General features: G+C 49.6%; 5 protein-coding genes across 5 annotated transcripts; 3 read left to right on the top strand and 2 right to left on the bottom strand.

The window, feature by feature from the left end:
- Window positions 1-3,561: 3,561 nt before the first annotated feature.
- On the top strand, window positions 3,562-4,398 carry TRUGW13939_08227 (uncharacterized protein; the record flags this gene model as incomplete). The annotated part of the gene is made up of 1 exon (XM_035491363.1): window positions 3,562-4,398. The coding sequence occupies one exon, from the start codon at window positions 3,562-3,564 to the stop codon at window positions 4,396-4,398; it is 837 nt and encodes a 278-aa protein (XP_035347256.1).
- Window positions 4,399-5,738: 1,340 nt separating this feature from the next.
- TRUGW13939_08226 (uncharacterized protein) lies at window positions 5,739-13,715 on the bottom strand (the record flags this gene model as incomplete). The annotated part of the gene is made up of 11 exons (XM_035491362.1): window positions 5,739-6,757; window positions 6,826-7,203; window positions 7,258-7,264; window positions 7,533-8,976; window positions 9,670-9,720; window positions 9,790-9,859; window positions 10,133-12,649; window positions 12,713-13,100; window positions 13,158-13,206; window positions 13,259-13,379; window positions 13,439-13,715. The coding sequence occupies 11 exons, from the start codon at window positions 13,713-13,715 to the stop codon at window positions 5,739-5,741; spliced, it is 6,321 nt and encodes a 2,106-aa protein (XP_035347255.1).
- Window positions 13,716-15,543: 1,828 nt separating this feature from the next.
- Window positions 15,544-16,088, top strand: TRUGW13939_08225 (uncharacterized protein; the record flags this gene model as incomplete). Its single annotated transcript, XM_035491361.1, has 3 exons — window positions 15,544-15,824; window positions 15,882-15,970; window positions 16,036-16,088. The coding sequence occupies 3 exons, from the start codon at window positions 15,544-15,546 to the stop codon at window positions 16,086-16,088; spliced, it is 423 nt and encodes a 140-aa protein (XP_035347254.1).
- Window positions 16,089-16,648: 560 nt separating this feature from the next.
- On the bottom strand, window positions 16,649-18,010 carry TRUGW13939_08224 (uncharacterized protein; the record flags this gene model as incomplete). Its single annotated transcript, XM_035491360.1, has 3 exons — window positions 16,649-16,826; window positions 16,889-17,372; window positions 17,443-18,010. The coding sequence occupies 3 exons, from the start codon at window positions 18,008-18,010 to the stop codon at window positions 16,649-16,651; spliced, it is 1,230 nt and encodes a 409-aa protein (XP_035347253.1).
- Window positions 18,011-18,813: 803 nt separating this feature from the next.
- TRUGW13939_08223 (uncharacterized protein) lies at window positions 18,814-20,298 on the top strand (the record flags this gene model as incomplete). The annotated part of the gene is made up of 2 exons (XM_035491359.1): window positions 18,814-19,241; window positions 19,305-20,298. 2 exons carry the CDS (start codon window positions 18,814-18,816, stop codon window positions 20,296-20,298), a joined length of 1,422 nt encoding a protein of 473 aa, XP_035347252.1.
- Between the last annotated feature and the right edge of the window lie 517 nt (window positions 20,299-20,815).

Below are 20,815 nucleotides of genomic sequence, written 5' to 3'. Positions count from 1 at the left end.
TGCCCACACCCTTGATGGCGTCTTGTGGATATCAAGGGTAAGAGAGGGACAGGTGATCTATCCTGCGATATAGACTATTGATATCGACCAACTGTCATTCGCTATGGGTTATGAGGTTGATAGGGTTAGATTTGACCAGACAATCGTTTCCAAATGAAGAGACTTTAACATTGAATTATCAATTTATACGGATATCTATTATTCATTGTCCAGATGTCAACTGGTAAATAGCTTCTAGCAGCCAGTCAATATTGAAATTACATTAATAAAAAGGCTCTTCCCGGTCAACGAAGGCCAATGTCGATCAATCACCACTGGACCAATCAAACCAGAACATCAAACCAAAACCCAACAGCCTTTGAAGTGTAAACTGATTCATGTTTGGCAAGTATACGATCCGAATTTGGGATAGACTTCCCAAATAGGAAATATAAAAGCGGCAGACTCGGCAGCAAATGGGGCACGCAAGGAGGCTGGGGACGGACCCACCAGTTAGATCACCTTGCATCGCCGATTACTTGCATGAAAACGGGCTCGATAAGATGGTGTGGCTTGATTATCGGAGGTTGTTTAATTTCCTATCGATTATGCCGACCCCAGCCGCTCGTAGGTATGCAATGCAGAAGCCACACGGGTGGACGGACGCAGTCGGTTCGCGCAGGACGTACGTGCCTGCTAGTCTGCATAGAACCTGTTTACATCAATGTATTTGTAGGTGTAAATATCGTTCATAAGGGTTACTTGAAAATCAAACCTAACCTTTCAAAAGCATTTCAATGCCTTGACTTTCTACGTTCTCCGTTCTCCGGAAAACGTATCAAGGGTCAGAATAAATCCCCGATCGGGGTAATAATATCCATCCTGCGTGGGGAGAGGGTTCATTCCTGGAAGGCTGGAGCTGCTGCTTCGATGGATGGTTGTCGGGGTAACTTGTATCCCTTGTTTGGGCAGCACGAGTCATGCGATTAGGATTGATTAGGGCTATATACGATGAGTGAGTGGGTAGTTTAGCAACATTGAAGGCTGGCATGGAGGACTTATAGAGGTTGGAGGGTGGCTATTATAAACAACCAAACTTTGTGTCTTATGAATGGACACGCTGCTTGACGTTCTTCTTTCTGAACGTTTCCTCACAAAAACATACATCAAGGTCAGATCTACGAGGTCGGCCTTTTTGCCGATCGCACGGTCTGTATCCCTTGCTGAGCAGCGCCGGGACAGATTCTACACTACACTACACACTACATACACTGTCGCCGCTTTTTCAGACAGGAAAGTCAAGGAAGCAGATAGAAAACACTCCGACCTCGGAGTCAAGGCAGAGATCAACGTTTAACCAGGATGGGTTAAGTGGTGTCTGGAGTGCAGGTCCTCCCTTTTTTTATTTCCGCACTGGGAAAGATAGGGTTCAAATGTTGTCGCTCGTGCAAAAAAGGATTACCAGATAAAGTTCCTAGATGTGGCTGGCTAAGAATCCTTACTTGATAAAAAACAAAACAAACTAGTTACCACATCAACGTTCTTACTGCAGCAGTCAATGGGCAAATCGGTAAATAGGTTTGTGTGATGCAATGCGAGGCACTGCACTGCACTGCACTCTGCTGTACATGTACACATGTTTTTTCTTTGTGACAGCAGCCACCTGCTGGTATGCGCATATGCATCGGACGGGTTGCTACATGAGACTATATGAACCAGCCACCAGCAAGCACTTTTACTATTTATTTTATGTTCGTACGTATTATAAGTTTATTTTAGTAGTTGTTGCTTTTAGCTAGACTTTACACCTTTGTCCTCTCTGTCCTAAAATAAACCCCTTGGCGAGGGGCTGGTTTCGTGACCCGGTGGATAATAGTAACCACCACGTATTGTATGCTAACCAAACTCTTTGACAGTCGTAAAACTAGCTAGGAGCAGGTTAACAGGAACATCCAGTCAGAGGGATAACTAAGCCATTTGTTCCCTGCATGCAGAGAGGCCATCAACTCGGCACGTTGTCTATCTTTGACGATGACCGGCAGGGATAGCTAGAAATCAAATCCTGCTTGCGACAAGTAGGTTTTTTTCTACGTCACTGTCAATACATACGTAGTAAACTAGTTCTTTGCCACAGGATGAAGAGCACGAATCAGATATGTTCTGGAGTCTAACCCCTTGGGCATTGGGTAGAGTGATGGGGATGGCTTATGCAATCTCCAGGGCAGCGTTTAGGAGGGCGATAAAATATTAGATCTACATCATCGCCGACGGGTGATCATTGTAGTACTCCGTACGTGCTTGTAATATTGACCTACTCTTTTTTTTTTTTTTTGGTTGTGTGTTTTTGTTAGCAACAAGTGTTCTGTTCGTTTCAGTTGAACTCGTCGAATCTTTTCGCGCTAACCAAACCTCACGAGTAGCAGAGCAAAGGAGGATTCGCGGAGTATCAAGCAAGGAGGGCCCGAACAGGCGCGATAGTACTGGCCTGGTTTTGAATTGCTTGGTCACCAGGTCACCAGATCCGCCAGAGAAACGAGGGGAGGGCGAGCGACGAGAGATTCGCACGTGCAAGAATAGCTCCGATTGCCCCAATTGCTAGCAAGGTACGGAGTAGAGCTAACTAGCAAGGTAGAACTATTCCGTAGTCCCTCCGTCCTACTAGTTAGCTCTGTTTCTAGTAGTATGTACTAGCAGTATTGAATGGGATCATCTGGCTAGCCTTCCCAATGCGGTTATATTGGGTTGCTGCCTGCAGGCTCAGGCCAAAAGCCACCCGACGTCATCGGCAACGCGTATCGACGCGTCGCGCGCGCCTCAGGATTTGCGCGTAAGTTGAGACTAAGAGAAGAGAGCATCGAACCTCGACTCTGTTGTTGGTTGCTGGTTGCTGGCTAGTCAGTAGTAGTGTAGCTACTCCTTCCACTCTTGCGATATGCTTCTAATCAGCCATGGCACGAGCAGGCTGCTGCAGGTCGGCAACGAGGGCAGGTCAGCCTCTCGCTGGCTGCCAGACGCAAGGCGCTGGGCGGGAGAATTGATGACTTGCAGGTCGGACAAAAGAGCGCGCAGGAGCAAGAAAGAGAACGAGGAGAGCAGGATAGTTGCCAGGGGAGACCGGAGAAATCGATAAGTCGTCCTTGCAGGTGGTAGTGTCGAGAGTACAAAGTCATAGACTGCACGAGTGCGTACAGAACACCGTATCGTACGGTAACGATACGCAATACGGCGCCGGGCCCACCCGCCCAAGGCTATTTTATCGCTCAACGTTCCGCCCCCGCCCGCACATCTGAGGTCCTTTTTCCACTTTCCTTCTCGCAAAGTTCCCTGAGACTCTCTCTCTCAACCACAACGCGCGCGCCCACCACCACCACCCACGTCGCATCGATTCGCAAACCCGTCTCGCCCATATCGCTCGCTGCGCCTCGTCGTCCAGTGCAATATTTTTCTCGTGCTCGTCCGCCTCTGCCGTTCCACCCGCTCCGGCGCAACGGCCAGCTCCCAGCCATCTCAGGGTCGCTGAGGACCGCCGCTGGACTTGCCTCAACCTATCGATCTTTTTTCCCGCATACAAACCCGCCCAGCATGTTGATGCAATCTGCGCTCTCCTGCGACAGCAGGAAATACCTGTCCGGTCCCCTCTACCGCGCGCTTTCGCCCACGCCGCCTCCATGCGACGGAATCAGCGGCAGCCTGATGGGCGTTAGTCGCAAACTACAAACGCTGTTGAATGTGCCACCGGGCCCTGCATCGCCAGCCCCGCGGCGCTCTTTGCGCCTGGCGAGTCCTTTCTGTCTAGACGAAGCGAAACCGACCAAATCGCCGTTGCGCCGGTCGCGCAGGACGACGCCCAAGTCGGCCACACCCAACAAACCCAAGACACCTTCTCCTCAGCCTCCTCGCGGTCGTCACAAGCGCAGTCGCAGTATTTATGAAGACGGCAACAGCGACAGCGAAACTGAACAGGCTTCCGGTCGCCCGCGCAATCGCTACTCAACCCCAAAACGCCAGAAACGTTTTCCATACCACATGCCACTCGGGCTCGGTATTTCCGATTTCGAAGCCCTCGAAGAGCCCATCTCGCTTCCGCACCGAACCATCCCCCCTCCCGCCGTCACTGCCGCCGACGAACCGCTTCCTGACGTTGTCATCCCGTCGATTGAAGTAGAAGACACAGAGCAACAACAGCAGCAACCGGCTGCCTGGACTGCAGAAGACGACCAGATGCTCGTCTCGGTCGTGCTGAACAAACTCAAACTCTCGAAACGGGAGTGGGAAGAGTGCGCTCGGCAGCTGGGCAAGGATAATACCAGTGTTGGCAAGCGTTGGCAGGCTCTTGTGGGCGAAGGCAACGTTGGGCTTCGCCGCGGCTCAGGGCAGTTTGTGCGCGGCCGGCTGGACGGCTGTTTTGACCAGTCTTGAATCTATTTTACTACTCTCTACTCTATCCATTTTTTTTTTTCATTTGTGCATGCATATCCTGTGGAGTTTCATATACATCAGGAGGGACATTGTTTTTCAGATACCCTGGGAAGGTGTTTTGTTTCGATACCATTTTTTGTCATAATTTCTTTGTCATTATTATTGATACTGTATTCTAATACTTGTGCGTCTGTCTATTCTATTTCTCGCAATACATAATAGTGCATCATCTGATACAATCATACAACCTGACGTCTCCACCCGCCTGTCGCGCCGGCCCGTCCGCGTCCCGTTGGCGTACCTCCTTAATCTCTCGTATTATGGAGTACTCAGGAATGACTAATTCCCCCTTTCTTGATCTTGTACTGATATGATACATACTCTCATTTAGTACTCTGTAGTATTTACCTGCACCAAATATATATATATACAAAAAAAGAAACGCATGCAATGCAATGCAATGCACAGCAGATCCTGCACCCGGACCCCACGTGTCTCCTGAGCCCTGAACAAAAACCTTCAGTCTTGTCACCACCAAAGTTACTAAATATTTTAGTGGTTGCCTAGTCTGCCACCCCCCTGTTCAACGGTTCTCCCCTTAGTCGCGTCAACGTTGTATTTACGGGCCCGAGTCAGCTGTCTCATTTGTGCCGCGCAAAATGTTTGGGTCGGGTCGACTGAGCTGTGAGCAGGTCCTGGTCATAGTTGCTATTGCATCGATCCATCCATCGATCTCGGTTTTGTGCAGTGGGCATATATGCGTGCTTGTTTAAGCTTTATTTCTCAGCCTCTATCTATCGATTCTCTTTTCCTTCGTATTACTGCGTACTCTGTACTCAGGTTTTTCCATACGCTGTAGCGCTACATCTGGCGGTCAAGAAACGGCAACGATGTTTGAGAGAGACCCACGAACAGAGTTACCCCTCTTCAGTCAGTCCACTACAAAGTCATGCGCACTGTCCAGTCTTATCGCTGGATGGGTCCTCGGAATGTGGTTTGGCCGCGTCGACGCACTGTTCTCGGCTAGTTGATGCTACTACTAGTCGTGATGATACTGACGTGATGATACTGACGTGATGATACTGAACGAGGGGTGTATTATTATATACATGATGTCAATTAAGATGGAACGTTCAACTGGTGCTACAGCTTGTAGAATAATTAGATCTACTCTATATTCAATTGATCGATTGATGTTTAGAAAAAAATAAATAAATAAATGCAACTGGGTATGCTACACAATACATACAACAAGAAAAGAACCCTACCCTGTACTCCATGACGCTCGTAAACGGTAATATTCATATATCCTCGAGGATCAAAACCTAATTCCGCAGCAGTTAGAAAAGGACCAGAGTAAAAAAAAAAAAAGAGAAAACAGACCGAATCTCATAGCTCCCCGCTCGAGTCATGTATCGCACCCATTTGACACTGCTGTAATTACTCTTCTCAAACACCTTTAGATAGCGCACCAGCAGCCCGCTGCTCGTAAACATCAACAGGTTAAACGACAGACTCAGCGGCGGCCGACTCCACGCCTTCTGATGCGTCATGCTCGTCAGCGTCGCCTCGGCCGTCAACACAAACTCGCTCTGGCCCGTGAAGCGCGCAATCTTCCACACAATGTTGTTATGCTCCGGCTCGTACTTGGCTTTCCCATTCGTTGTGCGCTCCGTAATCTTGGCTGTGTTGAGCGGCGTCGGGATGCGCACGACTACGTTGGTGGCAAACAGTTTCTGGCCGTAGTTGGCCTTGATGGCCACGCTGTACTCCACCTTGGTCGTGCCCACCTCGCGCACTATCGGGTGCACTTTGAATGGCAAGTTGACGTTTTCCGTCGCCCGGTACCGCATCAACTCGAACTCGCCGTCCGGCGGCACAAACGAGATTGTTCGGTCTGCGTCGAACCGGCCCAGCTTGACGCACTGATGGAACTGGCAGTCCTCCAGCGAGACGGATCCAGCTGCGGCTCGCGTGGCCTTTGTGCGGCCGTCTCGGTTGCCCGATGGGGCCGAGTTGTTGTCGCCGTCCAGCAGTAATCGATCGTTCAGTCCGAATTTGCACTCGGGCGTGCCCGTCAGGTATGCTCGCATGACAATCTGCCCGTTGACGTCGGCTCGTAGCACCGTGCCTGTCGCCGACATGAGCAGGTTGACGTCCTCAATCACGTCGACAAAGGCCTCGTTCTTTCGGTATTTCACGTCCGCCCGTCGCCATGAAAGCGCTCCTGTCGCCTGCATCGTGATCCGGCTGGAATCCGAGGCCGAGTTGGCAATTGCCGATTTGACGCCTTCGGTGGTGATGTACATTTTGAGGGTGTCGGTCTCGGTGTTTTGCGGATAGCCGAAATCGAGGATTTCTAATACATCAATCAGTATTGCTGACAATGGGTAGATATAAAGACAGTAAACGTAAGGAGGAATATACCATCCAAAAGCTCGTAGATCAGCACAAAGTTGTTCTTGACGGCCTCCTCGTCCAGCTTGCCAAAGTACCCCTTTCCCAGCAGAATCAAGCGGTACAGAAACTCAAAGACAAGCGCCGCATTGGCATTGCTCTTGGTCACCACGACCAGGTATATGTTCTCGTGTTTGACATGGCTAAACGTCGTCGACCCGAGGGTCAGAATGGGCGAGCGCACCTGCGGGTTGGAGATGACTTGGATGCGGAAGATGTCGGCTAGGCGCGGGCGACAGTCGTTGCGAAAGGCGCGGAAAATCAGGTTCTCGCCCTTCTGGTTGAAGACCAGAATGCCGGAAATCATCGTGACCGGGTTCGTCGTGCGGTTTGGGCGAGTTCTGTGAGCTTGTTTCCTAAATGTTGTTGTTCACTACTTTGCGGTGCTCAGCACTCGCTTACATAACAGCTGATCCGTTGCAGTTAGACTCTGCGGGGTGTCGACACCTCAGGCATCATTACTCTATCTAGCTATTGTTTTAGCATGGTACAACGACCAATTGATATAAAATTCACATTCAACATACACGCCACAGGCAACAATATTAATAAAAGGTATTTCCAAAGTCATTAATGGTATCAGAATGAGTCGAAAAGCAAATCAATCGCTCAGGTGCAGCAAACAGAGACATCTCTGGAACAATCACAAATCACAATAAACCTCCCTGTCATCGCACTTGGATCTCTTCAGTAGCAGTAGGAGTCCGGACGGTAGGTCCAGTGTTCGGCCGGGTGCCAGGCGCTGAAGGCGCTTCGCTATTCACCAGACCGATTTTCGGGTCGGGAATCTGTATGTCTATCGACATGTAGGCCGTTCGACGCAGACTCCATATCTGTACACCCTCCTTGGATCCGACTTCGCGATTCCACTTGTCGAGCCAATCTTCTACACGGCGTAAATTGCTTTTGATGCCCGGCAAATTCAGGTCATCCCACACCCAGCCTGTTATCAGCCCAATAGCACCATCTAACCAATTCCGTAATGAGAACGGGTCAAAGGCCCTGACCAGCTCGGTGTTGATCTTTGAAACTATACGGCGGAATTCCTGCTCAGACACCAGAGGGTCGAGGATTTCGGGGTAGAGGTTGGAAAAAGTCGGCGCAAGGTCGCCCTTGATCATCCAGTCGCGACGAATGCGGATAATCCGCGTCGCCGTGAATTCGTCCGAGTGCAAAGGCACATGCGGATTCAGGTGTGGATAGCATGGATGCGCGGGTCCCCAGGCCAACTCTTCTGCAACCTCTGCCTGACTGCCGCCGCCGGCATTCTGGTTCCCCTGGGCTGGGTACGCAGCATAGGTCGAATTCCGAAGAGACGAATTGGACTGTACGTGGCGCGGAGCATGCGTAACTCCGTCGTCCGGCTGCAACTTTTGCCCAGCCGCCTGGCTCTCCTGGCCTTCAGCCATCTCGGCCGATTCCTCCACGTTCAGCTGAACGCTACGCCGCCGACTACGTGGCAGAGCAATACTTGTACGGCCACTTTCGGACTCGGCTGCACTGTGTTCGACCGTCGGTGAAGGCGTCTGGCGACTTCGGCGCTGTTCGGGGATCGACAGCAGCGGATATGCGTCACGGGCGGTTCGGACGTCTTCGTCGGAAGCGTGTGCGAGATGCGGTGAGGTGACAACAGTGGTCCGGGGAACGTGGTTGATGGGATTCCACAGGCGAGAGGCGTATGTTACTGCGCTTTCAGCGGGAACAGCCTTGGGTTGGGGATTGTTCTTGCACGAAAAAGAGCCGCGGTTTCGAGAGGACAGTCGGCGATGGCCGCGGACATGAGTGTCTGGAGCGTGATGTACCGGTTGTGGTGTAGCAATTTGGATGTTTAGATCGAGATCGCGATGGGAGTTTTTCGCCGCCAGCGGTGATAGGTTGTGAGAAAACTCGTGGCGGGCGGGGGAAGCCGTGTTTGTAGAAGCGCACCGAACGCGAGAATCGAAGACAGCAGTCTCGAGACGCGAAATGAGGGCGAACGGGGGGGTGGAGAGGAGGATCGGGAGGACGAGAGCGCGGCAGAAGCAGAAGCAGAAGTCTCGGGGCGGCGGCGGCGGGAAAGGGGCGAGTCGGGACCCATGCCCTCTGGTACTGTACTTGCTCTCTACACACAACTTCCGATGCCTGACACAGCGAAGGTGTGCGCAAAGAACCAGAAAAATAATAATAATAATCAGACTTGAAGAGAGAAAAGCAAGAAGAGAAAAAAGTCTAGCGGCCTGCAGTTCTTTTAACAGCGCGAAACGATCGATGGCTCCGCCAAATCAAGCCTCTTGCCTTAGTATACCAATGCCACTGATCCTATAGGACAGCAGCCAAGGGGCAGACGCTCTGGGCCAGGTCTTGGATTGATGAGTTGGGCAGCCGCAGAGCGAATGATGGCAGGATGATTGGAAAGACAGCATGCAGGGAAGCAAGGGAGAGAAATAAATGCATCAATTGACGGATTTGACTCTACTATATTTGAAACAAGACGCCAGCGCCAGACCGTCCGAGAAAATATCAATAGTTACTAACTTAGTTCTACTGTCTACAGTACGTAAACAGTAATCTAGTCCCAAAGCCACGGCGTCATCGCGTAAACGAAGAACAAAGCATGGCAACTCCCAACAATGGCCATACAGAATCTTCAACGATAACTGGCCGGCAGACCATGAACCGGGGAACTAAGTCCCGAACTGCCCTCCGGCCTTTTACTTTTCTAGCTTCCACTATCCAGTTCCACCGCTGGGGACTCGGGACGATTTAGTGCTGCTAAGTACCAGCGATCCTCGACTTCAACGAGTTAGCCAGGCCAGCCCAGGATCCGGAGCCAACGTCCCGGGGCCCCAGGACCAACGCGCTGGATCATGGACACGGTCTAAGCCGCTGTGGATCTATTATTAGTTGGCCATAGCTTAGAACTTGGAAAAGGGGGAGTCATTCTATCCGATGTACTCCGTACGGAGCCATTGTGCCTTCTCGTTGGAGTCGTTCGGGTTGAAACGAGACAATGCAGTCGTAGAACCTACAAATAAACGTTCTGTAGAAGAACTATCATCTTATTAATCATCACAATTATAATACAGATGTTATTAATCTATCCTTAAGACCAGTTTTAAAGAATTCCTACGTAAAAAGCCCAATAGAGATTATATTAATTAGTTGAGGTCATGAAATCGTCAATCTATATACAGACGAACATGGGTATCTTTCGGTGGATTAGTAAATAGATATAGATATAGCCCGGGCTTGCATTCAATGTTCAATAAGGTCAATGACAATTTCCCTCGCTATGCACCGTCCTGTGCTTTCCGGTTAGCCGTGGCTTGCATGCGTCTCATCGCCTCCCGGTGGACGTCCTGCATTTCTCCTCGTCGCATACGCTCGGCGATAGAATTGTTCAGATTCTCAGACGCCAACACCCGTTGCGTGTTTGCAATCTGGGCTTTGCGTTGTTGGTCCATCATCCCCTGTCGAGCAGCATGCACGTCGTCGAGCGGCGTCTGAGACCGACTGAGGTCTTCCTGAAGGGACTCGCGCCAGGCAGCCATTTTCATCGACTTGGACGGCACTATTCCTCTCGAGTCCCGAGAGAGTCGAGCAGTGGCTGGGTAAACGTCCACTGCCGATCTACCTGGATCCTCTGTCGTTGCAGGCATGTTCACCGGGGGAATGCTTTGCTGCCGTAGCAAAGCACGTCGCTGTGCAAGAGGCATATCGTCGCCGTCGTCTGCCAAGCTTAGTTGACTGCCTGTGGGCGAACGAAGATCCTCGTCTCCAGACTGTCGAGATTGAGACCGCGGTGGTATCCAGGAATGACGAGTGAGGGACAGAGACGATAGGCGAGACTGGACCATATGTTCTCGCTGTGCCATAAGTGACATTGACCGTTCCACCGGCCGGCTGTCATAATTCACCTCCTGGCTTTCATCTATAGGTGACGTGGCCAGTGATGTCCCCAAGAATGGAGTGGATGAGCTGCGGAAACCGCCCGGAATACCAGTGGATGGAGGAGAAAGGTTTGTATTTACAAGTAAGAGATTTGGGCTAGATGCTGCGTGAGCATTTGCCGGATGAATGGCTGCATTGTCCAAGTAGATGGTGGGTGACCGTGGAGGCGTGCCTTCTCGCGCCGACCGTTTGCTGATATTTGATGGAGTCCGATGAACAGTATCGAGCTTCTCCGGAAGAGACGCACGTCTGTCATTTGCAGGAGGTGGCGCGGCAGTTGTGGCAGTCTGTGTCAACTCCTCGACCTTGACCGGCACAGTGGTCTCTTCGTTCGAATTTCCGAGCGTCGAACTCAGTTCAATCTCTTCAAGGGCAGGGGTCTCCGCACCGGACAAGTGCTTTGCCCATTCATTCGTACGATAGGACATGATGAGCGGGGAAACATGACTAGGCAGATGCTCGACAGCCCCGGCCGTAAGACTCTCTTTCTTCCCAGTACTCGGCCGGGAGTTGGAGCTAGATTGAGGTTGAAGCTGGCCTTTTTGAGACAGTTTGGGACTCTTGGCTAGCTTATCTTTCCCAAAGCCCGACTCTGCTGTGCTAGTGACCTGACTCCTGGCTGTTGCTGGAGCGACTTCTAGGAAGGGGGATGCACCGCCATCAAATGTATGACGGCGTTTTGCGGAAGAAAGACCCAGGCCGTGAGGTTGCTCCTCATTTTGTTTTTCGTCTGTCCCTTTCTCTGTAGTGTTTTGAATTGCAGTTTGGTCTGGTTGAGTTTGACCATCTTCATGAGCTGTTGGTGTGTTGTTTTGATCTTCGACAGCTGCGTCGAGTTTTGCGTCTGAGTCACCGGGTGTGGATTCCTTCAATGCATTATCACGATCCTCATGGATTCCCTGGTTAGTTTCTGCATCAAGATTTGCATGAGCTTCTGTGTTCTGCATTTCAAAAGAAATATTATCGGGAATTCCCTCCACTGACGATGCCGGACTAGGCAGGTTCGACGGAGACTGGGGAACAAGCATTTCCTGTGACTCAGACGTGATCTGACGACTGTTTCTGCGTGAACTATTTCTGAGTGACATTCGCCGTAGTATAGACAGCCCCGATAGTCTCCTCGATAAGCGATTGGCGGTCGAGTCGCCGTCATCTACGATAGCTTGGATTGAATGAACATCATCTTCATTATTTGTGTCGTTGGGGTTTGGGATTTTAAAGGGGGGCGACTGGGGGCATTGAAGTGGCGTTGGAACTCGGACAGGAGCCCTTTCTGCTGTTTCATCCACGTTTTCACGCTCTTCACCTTCATCGACATCATGTGTTTCGGGCTTTTCGGAGTACTTTGATTCTTCCGTCTCCTTCGTGTCCTCTTCTTCATCAATCATGTTAGCCTCTTTGGCATTCCCTTCATGTCTTTCCGCAAGAGAACCCTTATTCCCTCCTCGCACAGACAATCCAACAATTTCCACTCCAGCCTCCGAGTCCTTGTGCAGAATATTCGGCGCCGAATGCATCCGATGCAATCCAGGCGAAACAGTGACTGATGAATTTTCTGCAATCGTCGACTCACGCTGCTTGGATGATGATGGCTCTCCATAAACCGCCTCCCAGCGGGCCAAATCGTGCAGTTTCTTTTCCTCGAGCGTACGGCCCAGCTCGAGCTCGGCTTCGTGGTTCTTTTGCTGTTCTTCTGCAAGTGCGGCTTCCTTCTTCTCCCTTTTTTCGCGGATGACTTTCCACAGTCGGAATTGTGAGAGCAGGCCTAGTAAACAGACGACGATAATGGCGGCTAGCTCGACGCGTATGCCTCTTGTAAGGGGGTATGTTGTTGTGTTTAGGGGGAATACGTCGTCGTTCAATCCTGGAAGATCACGTTAACATTTCAAATGTTAATATGAAGCAGTCGTTTTATGGAAAGTCTTACCCCAATTATACAGCCAGAATTCCTTCAGCCCTGCCCGACTGAAGCAATCAATACCCAAAATAGCCGCAGTACTCCCAGCAAAAGCAGTGGAGACTATCAGTGCATACGGCCTTGTATAAGAGGTAAACGAAAAGGCATATGCGACCACACAAAAGGCGCCGATAAAAGCACCCTTGCCGGTTGTACTGGTCAATAGACCCCCTTCCTTCAGTGACAGAAACCACATGCTGAGACAGAATCCGCCCAGGAGACAGCCGAGGCCTTCTGTCAATTCTTTGAAAACTAGAGAAACGCCGCCGAAAATGAGTCCGGGGAAAAAGACGGCGACAAAGTACGCCCCTTGAACCCCATCGGACACGGGAGGATTCATGACGTATTCAATCAAGACCTAGATTTGGTTGTTAGAAAGATGGGGGTATATTTGGATCAGATTGTATCAACTTACTACGATTGATAGACTCGTTAGAAACGCAGCAGATAGAAAGACATGGATCCTAAGAGATGTGAGAAAATTTTCCCAAATGTCACTAAAAAGGTTACCCATACCATAAATTCTTGATGCCAATCAAGTTGTAAGCGATGCCCGTTATGATCAATACGACGCCGGAAATGGCAATCGCCGGGGTGATTGTCGGGTGAATGGGAAGGCCAACCCCATCGAACGTATCTATCTCAAAATAAAAGATGAACAACAGTGATTTTCACTTTATTAATATAAGAACATACCGCTGGTGGAATTCAATGAAGATGCTGAAGTCGGCGCAGCACCCGAAACTATGTCGGTGTGGATATCAATCATCGATGTCGAGACAGCTGGAAGTACTGTCGTAGTAGTAGAAACCGACGTAGTCAATTCAGAATGCGTGTTTGTATGTGTGGTGACATGTGTATCCGGTATGCTCGTCGTCGTGACATCTTGTCTCTTGATAAGAGTATCGTCGCTAGCGCTCACTAAAGAGCCCAGCGAAACAAGACAGAAGAAAAGTTTAGTGTTAAACCGCATCTTCGTTGAAAATCGCCTCGGGTATCAAATATTAAAATGATAAAAAGATGTCGCACAGTCGGTGTCAAAAATAGCCCAGCAGCAAAATCATAGAGTGCGCTGCTATTGCGCTCTTACCATGCGCGACTTGTGGTGAAGAAAGCCGGATTCCTTTTTTTTCACATGAGAACCTGGAAGTCTGGGTAGAAGCTCATATTCCAACAAGAAATTTTTTTTGGAAAAAGCTTTGGAGACAATGAATTGGATAAATCCGAAAGTAAGTACGAGAGAAAAAAGTGTATCGCGCAAAGCCTCCAGGCGCCCAGCGAGATTGAATACCTCCACTGTCCACGCCACTACAGCTGGGCTAGTGACGATTCTTATTATTTTTTTTCCACTAGTAGCACCTGTCCGATGCCAAGTAAGGGCACGAACATGGCGTCGATCGCTAATTGATCATCGAGCAGTCGGCTCTTTAGACTCTGGATTGCGGGCATCCATCCCCCCTGGAAATTACAGAATTGGGTTGCAGAACCGAGTCTTTGGGGAGTCAGAGCATTCGAGATTGGATAAAAATCAGGGCACGTAGCTCAAGTCTTGACTCTTGATCGGCATGCATGTTATTTGCCAGCTGTTGCATTCAGCCATTGTGACTGGCCAAAAGTGGCCCGACTGGGCTAAATATTCCGATCGATGCGCCACTAAAAAGGGTGGCAGATTCGACTAGGCAAGGAGAAAAAAACAAGTGTTATTAGAAACAATTAACAGCTGGAGAGTAAACGAGGAAAAGCGCCAATGAATAGCATTGTGGCTCTCGAGGTGGAGACAGTGGAGGTTGCATCACAAGAAGTGATCTTGCGCATTAGTGGACGAAATGATATCAAATACAGTTGTCACACGCATTGGCGTCCCTGAGCTCGTGGCTAGTCCAGTCCGAATGACTACGGTAGTTACTTAGTGTAGGACGGAAAGGGCTTATTATTGCGTCAATACTAAGAGGGGTTGATTGGCTGCGATGCGGACAGACAGATAATGGCGCTGGAAAAGGTGGAAAAGTTGCCATTGGAATCTGGTACCGATTGAGATACTAGTAGCCACTAAGCTAACTTAGTCTTCATGGTGGATCGGAGTTGGACTGGTTCGATCGAGCAGTTCCTGACTAGCCGAAATGTGGGCCGCGCACTGCGAAAGGTGAGGTATCAGTCAATATCGGTATTATTAAGTCTGATGCATGTAGTCTGTGCATAACGGGAGCAGCCTGCTGTCAAAGATAGGTGGCGGTGTAGTTTTATAACGACAGACAGAACAAGTCATGGTGATAAAACAGGCGGTCTATAGCCAGGTACTGGGCGGTCTATTTATGTCTAGACTCTGAAGACGTGGCTGACCTGGCATCAGACGTGTAACCTACATGGACCGTGTCAATGTCCGGTGAAGAAACAGGGGCTTAGAGATGATGATTTGACGGGCCAACGCCCCTTGCGTTGTTCGCCAGCTCGCACCCCTCCCAACTTCTTCGAGTGTGCTAGGAGTAAAGTTTGGAGGAGATGAGACGCGGTCTCCCGATTGGCTTTCCAGTATGTAAAGCGGAGTAATAAGCTTAACCAGATACAAACTAGCTCTCGGTCTGTCCCGAATGCGGTAAGGACAAATATTGCACTAGCCTGTTACGATTTAGCACCTTACCACCAGCCCAGCGCGCCGGACACGCATCACGTGAACGTGATTACGTTTCGTTCCGCGTCAATGATCGCGGTGTCACCCTGAACGCAGACTGAACCCCGGATTATCGATTTGCGCACGCGTCACATCTAACCCTACCATCTTCAAATCAAATCTCCCATATATAATGCAGGCAATTCGCTCAACTCTGCGCTCTCGCGCCGCTGTCCCCGCCCTCACTGCGCGGTCCTTCAGCTCCTCGCCCGCGCATTCTCTCGCGCGCCTGACCATCACTGGACGTCTCGCCGCCGAGCCCGAGCTCTCGTCCACTTCCACTGGGGAAATTGTCAAGTATGCTGTCGCCACCAGCTCTGGTCCAAAGGACAACCGCCAAACGAGCTGGTTCCGTATCGCTAGCTTCGTGCCGGACGGCCCTTCCAGAGCCTATCTCTTGGGATTGCCCAAAGGGTGAGTTCCGTTGTCTTTTCTTGTGTCCGATTGGTTATACTGATTGAATCTTGATAGTTCCCTCGTTCTCGTGGAAGGCGATGCCACTATCCGCAATTATGAAGACACCGAGGGCAAGAGACATTCGACCCTGAGCATCGTCCAGAGTGAGTTTGACGTCCACCGAGCATTGAACATGGTCAAGCGCTAACCTAGGTCTACTTCCCAATAGGAAACATCGAGGTCCTGAAGCGCGGCACCCCTAGCGAAGAGCAGTCCGAATAGATGTGTCACTGAATGCGATTCTTTCTCTAGCGTCAGGTCTACATTATTGTCAAAATATCCAATGTTAGACTTTGCAGAATTTCTTCCGAAAGCGATAGAGCTCTGTCAAAGGCCTTGCGTGTTCCCTGATGCGTGTGTTATTATTATAATTATTGCTATTTTGTATGAGCTGAAGGATGAGGAAATTATACCCTGTGGAAGTAATTTAAATAGGAGCGAGCTCGTTTGATAGACAGATCTCTTCTCTGTGTAACTGGATATTCCGCGTGTATACGACTAATTAAACTGTATCATGGAAGGATGTGTGAATTCTCTCGAATAAATATTACTATGTGCATAAATAACATTGGAACTGTACCAGATCTGTTTTTCTTGCATTGTGTTGAAAGTCAAAAAAACGAAACAAGACTGCGAGTTGAAACCGGTGGAATAATTACCGCATATGGTAGTACACTCCAGGTGTCGTGAAAAGAAGCCATCAGTTGAAAATTGCGATGAAACTGTGTTTTTTTTAAGCCGATAAAAGGACGAAGAAGGAACGATAAATCAAACGGCCATATCTAGACCATGGTATGATCTTTGCGAGTAATTTCAGTGGCATCGATGATGAAAATCCTTTCGTGTGGTAGGACGACATGCTCGGATGGACGACAAGGCAATGGTTTGTCTAATTCGACGTTGCTACATCCAGTCGTGTCTAAGAATGAACCTTCGTTCGTGAAATTAGACCCTTCGCTGCTATATTTTTCGGTCAGTATCCTAGAGTATCAATATTCTTTGGCAGATGAGGATTTGCATACCTTTGTTTTGACCCAAGCAAGCTGCTGTCCTTCGACAACAATGCTTCGTACCAAGATCCCTTTTTCTCTCCACGAGACGATCCAGAGATGCCCATTAATGCAGCAGGGCGGCCAAGACCAATACTTTTGAAGAACGAGCGGTACATCTTCATCGCATCCTGACCCAGACCAAAGAAGACAAACAACAGCACACTGAGTCCGATAGGAATCCATCGGTCTGGTTTCAAGACGCCACCAGTCGGTATTTTGATGATTTCGCCAAAATCTGGACCGTGTACGTTGCTCCAAGAATACGGCTGGGGTGGGAGCATGGGAATGATGTTGGTGTAGAAAACATACATTTGCAGAGGCAAGACGAACAGAATCATGATCAAGGCGAGACAGAACAATCTGATAAATCGCTGGGTGGTCAGGTTGCTCCCTGAGGATCCCAGCATATTCGAAAACTCTGATGTGTATCTTGTCAAACGGATCACGACTAGGCCTAGGTTGAAGTTAGTCAAAGCATCATAACACAACGCGTGTGTAAGGAGGTGAAAAAGATGACAACATACCGCAGTAGAAAGCAGCAATCAGACAGGTAACTGGAGGCCATGTTATCGACAGCAGAATTGTCGGCCAGCTGTCATCGTAGGACACGTTGCAGCCTGAAATGGCAAAGATGTAGTAACGGTTTGGCTGGACAATGAAATGAGCTACCATGGCAAGAACAGGTATCCCAACGCAGAAGAAAATCTCAATAGCAAGTGCACGACGTCTTTGAGCTTTACTTGGAACCAGGACTGTGTTTTCCGTGTCCATTACCAAGGCGAGGCTTCGAAAGATGCACACCAACGCTCCCGGCATGCCGACTTGGATACCAATGTTCAGTTTGACCTGGATATCGCAGAGTACTGAGCCGTCCCACCAAGAGTTGACGTCGTCTGTAGGCCATATCATTGCGTTGATGATGGTGAATAGGTCGCTCATTATGACGAATACAGTCAGAAACGAAGCTGCCAGGTTTCTATTGGAGGAATGCCAGATGAGAGGCGGGACGCAAAGCAACAAGGCGAGAAACGACAGTATCGGGGCAGCTATACCCTGCGCAGACACGTATGAATTGTCGATAAATGGCTCCATGGCGGTTTAATAGGGTGCGCAGTAGAAAGATCTCTCCACGATTTTCCACAGGACAGCCTCAAACACGCTGGGAATGATGAGATAAGAGGAACGTGATGGGTTGCTGGATAGTCAAGAAACCAGCAGACACAAGATAGGATTACAAGATCTTTGTCGGGTAGTAGGAACTAGAAGAAGATGCTCTTGACGAGCACGAGAAAAGGAGAGGGCCACGATGGTCAACCCCACCATTCTCCAGGCATGGCCAGCCCAAAAAAGCAACTATTGAAGACATTGGACGGGTCAGTCTCATGAACAAACAGGGTATGCAATAGACCAATTCAGGGTGGAAAATCTGAAGGTTTGGCACACTTTGCCTCTTTTGGGTCTCAATAGGAAGTGGAGACGCAGTGCGAGAGTAACCAATAAGTTAAAGCTGTGTCAATAGACAACAGCCCACGCATGCCTTATTGATGCATGCTGAATAAAAGGTTTGCCGACAGGACTCGCAGAGCGGGCCACAATTCAATCATCACACCTCTATAGATCAATTGACATCATGTCTATAGATTAACTCGGTGGAGCTGGGCGATCCGATCCGGGGAACGGAAATGGCGCCCGCTAGTTTGCTGCAGGCCTCGGCATCCGTGTCACGGTTCACCCCCCGCGTCGTTTCCTTCTTCTGTTCACCACACGAGGAATGACAGCACTCTGAATGGTTGCTGATTATCGTATTTACGGCTAACTGCCATGCGCTAATCTGCTGTCTCGCCCCCTGTTGAAGTCACGTTATTTTTGCACCCGCCAGACATGTGAAATACGTCATGTCCGAACAACCACAACCACAACGCCCTTCAGTCTCCCAACACGCCTCGTTCCAGAGCGGCGTCAACCTGAACCCTTCCGGCTCATCTTATCTGCGACAGAGGCCGCTGGGACGAGCTGCGACGCTTGCTGACACCGGAAGTCCTCTCAATTTCCGGCGCAATTCTTCTGCCCTCTCCGATACAGTCTCCGAAGCCAGACAGTCCCTTCGAGACTCCACCGACGACATCCTCTTCCCACGCGCGAGCAAGGGAGAGAATGTAGTACCGCACCATGACGACTCCAACTGGGAATCGGCGCCTCTGGCCCTAGCGTTGTTACCTGCAGTGGGTGGGCTATTTTTCCAGAATGGAAGCGCCTTTGTGACCGATGCGACACTGCTGATTCTAGCCGCCATTTTCCTGAACTGGTCGGTTCGATTACCATGGTGAGAAGATATCCAAGAGCTGCGGGTCATCGATCCGGCTTGCGCTAACTCAAAGACAAACAGGAATTGGTATCGATCCGCCCAGGAAGTCTACCGACAGTCTACGGATGAATACCTCGAGGATATCAACGAGGAAGAAAACGAAGGAGACGAGAACTCAAAATCAGAGGAACCGAAAACCTCGGCTCGAAATAAGATATCTTCTGCGTCTCACGCAGCCACAAAGGAGCTACATCGACACGAACTGGCTGCTCTGGTTTCATGCTTCGTGTTTCCGCTAATCGGGGCGTGGCTGTTGCACACGATCCGAGGCGCCCTCTCGCGTCCATCTGAAGGACTGGTGTCCAACTACAACCTGACAATCTTTCTTCTCGCGGCTGAAATCCGCCCCTTTGCGCACCTGCTGCGCATGGTTCAAGGCCGAACCCTCTACTTGCAACGGGTGGTGGCCGCGCCTGCGTCCGAGGACGACGAGAAAATCAATGAGCGCCAAATTCTAGATCTAACCAGACGCCTTGAAGAGCTCGAAGCACACGTGGCCGACAAAGCCATTGCCGGTTCATCGCACAACAATTCGGGTGGCATTACATCCCAGGGCCAGGCCGACTCGCAAGATGCAGTCGCACAGGCCGTGGCAGACGTCCGCAAAGCGATCCAGCCAGAACTCGACGCTCTCAGCCGAGCCATCAGACGTTACGAGAAGCGGACAACCCTTATTTCCGTGCAAACAGATACTCGATTGAATCAACTAGAAACACAAGTCGGCGATGCGATGGCCCTGGCCGCAGCCACTCAGCGCTCGGTTTCTGACCGACATCAAACTTTTGCCTTTGTTCTGCTGGATTGGATAGCTGCGATTGTTGTTATACCGACCCAGGTGATGATTCAGCTTCTGAATCTGCCAACTCGGGCCGTCTCGTGGTGTCTTTATAACGTCAAAGTGCTCGTCATCGGTCATAAAAAACCGCGCAAAACCAATAAGGGGAAAAAACCCGTGACTCGAACAGAGTCCAGCCGCCGACGCACTGCTCCGATGACAAAGGAGAGTGCTATATAATTTACTGAGTTACGAAAATATTCGTTTTTTTTATTTATTTTTTTGTCGTATTCAAAACTGATTGAGATTGATCATTGTTCCCAATATATATGTCAATTGGCTATCTTGATACATACTGAAACCGTTCTATCCTTATCTGGGTGGTTCAACGTTGAAATACTGTCTATATCTAATATATATGTTCTTTAATTGGAGTTCTCCAGCTTGCACGTGTTAAAACTCAACAATGGTAACCTTTGATTAACATTGAAGCTGATATCATCTCTCAGCGGCTACATGTAAGAAGCAATTCAACTTTGGATATCCGATAAATTTTTAAAGAAAATAGTTGATAAAAAATAGATCTATATTATATTTAATACAAGAAGACAAGTTTACTAATACCAGCGCATTTCCAGATATCCAATCATAAAACGTTGTGCAAATAACTAATACGCGTCTTATCCTAACCGCACGCGGCCGCGAGATTAGGGCAGACATCCATTGTCTCACCCTTAATATGTATATATAGTCTGAA

Source organism: Talaromyces rugulosus, chromosome IV (assembly GCF_013368755.1).
Source record: "Talaromyces rugulosus chromosome IV, complete sequence".
Taxonomy (NCBI): domain Eukaryota; kingdom Fungi; phylum Ascomycota; class Eurotiomycetes; order Eurotiales; family Trichocomaceae; genus Talaromyces; species Talaromyces rugulosus.
The sequence above is the reverse complement of the archived record's forward strand: the minus strand, read 5'-3'. Positions and strand labels throughout refer to the sequence as shown.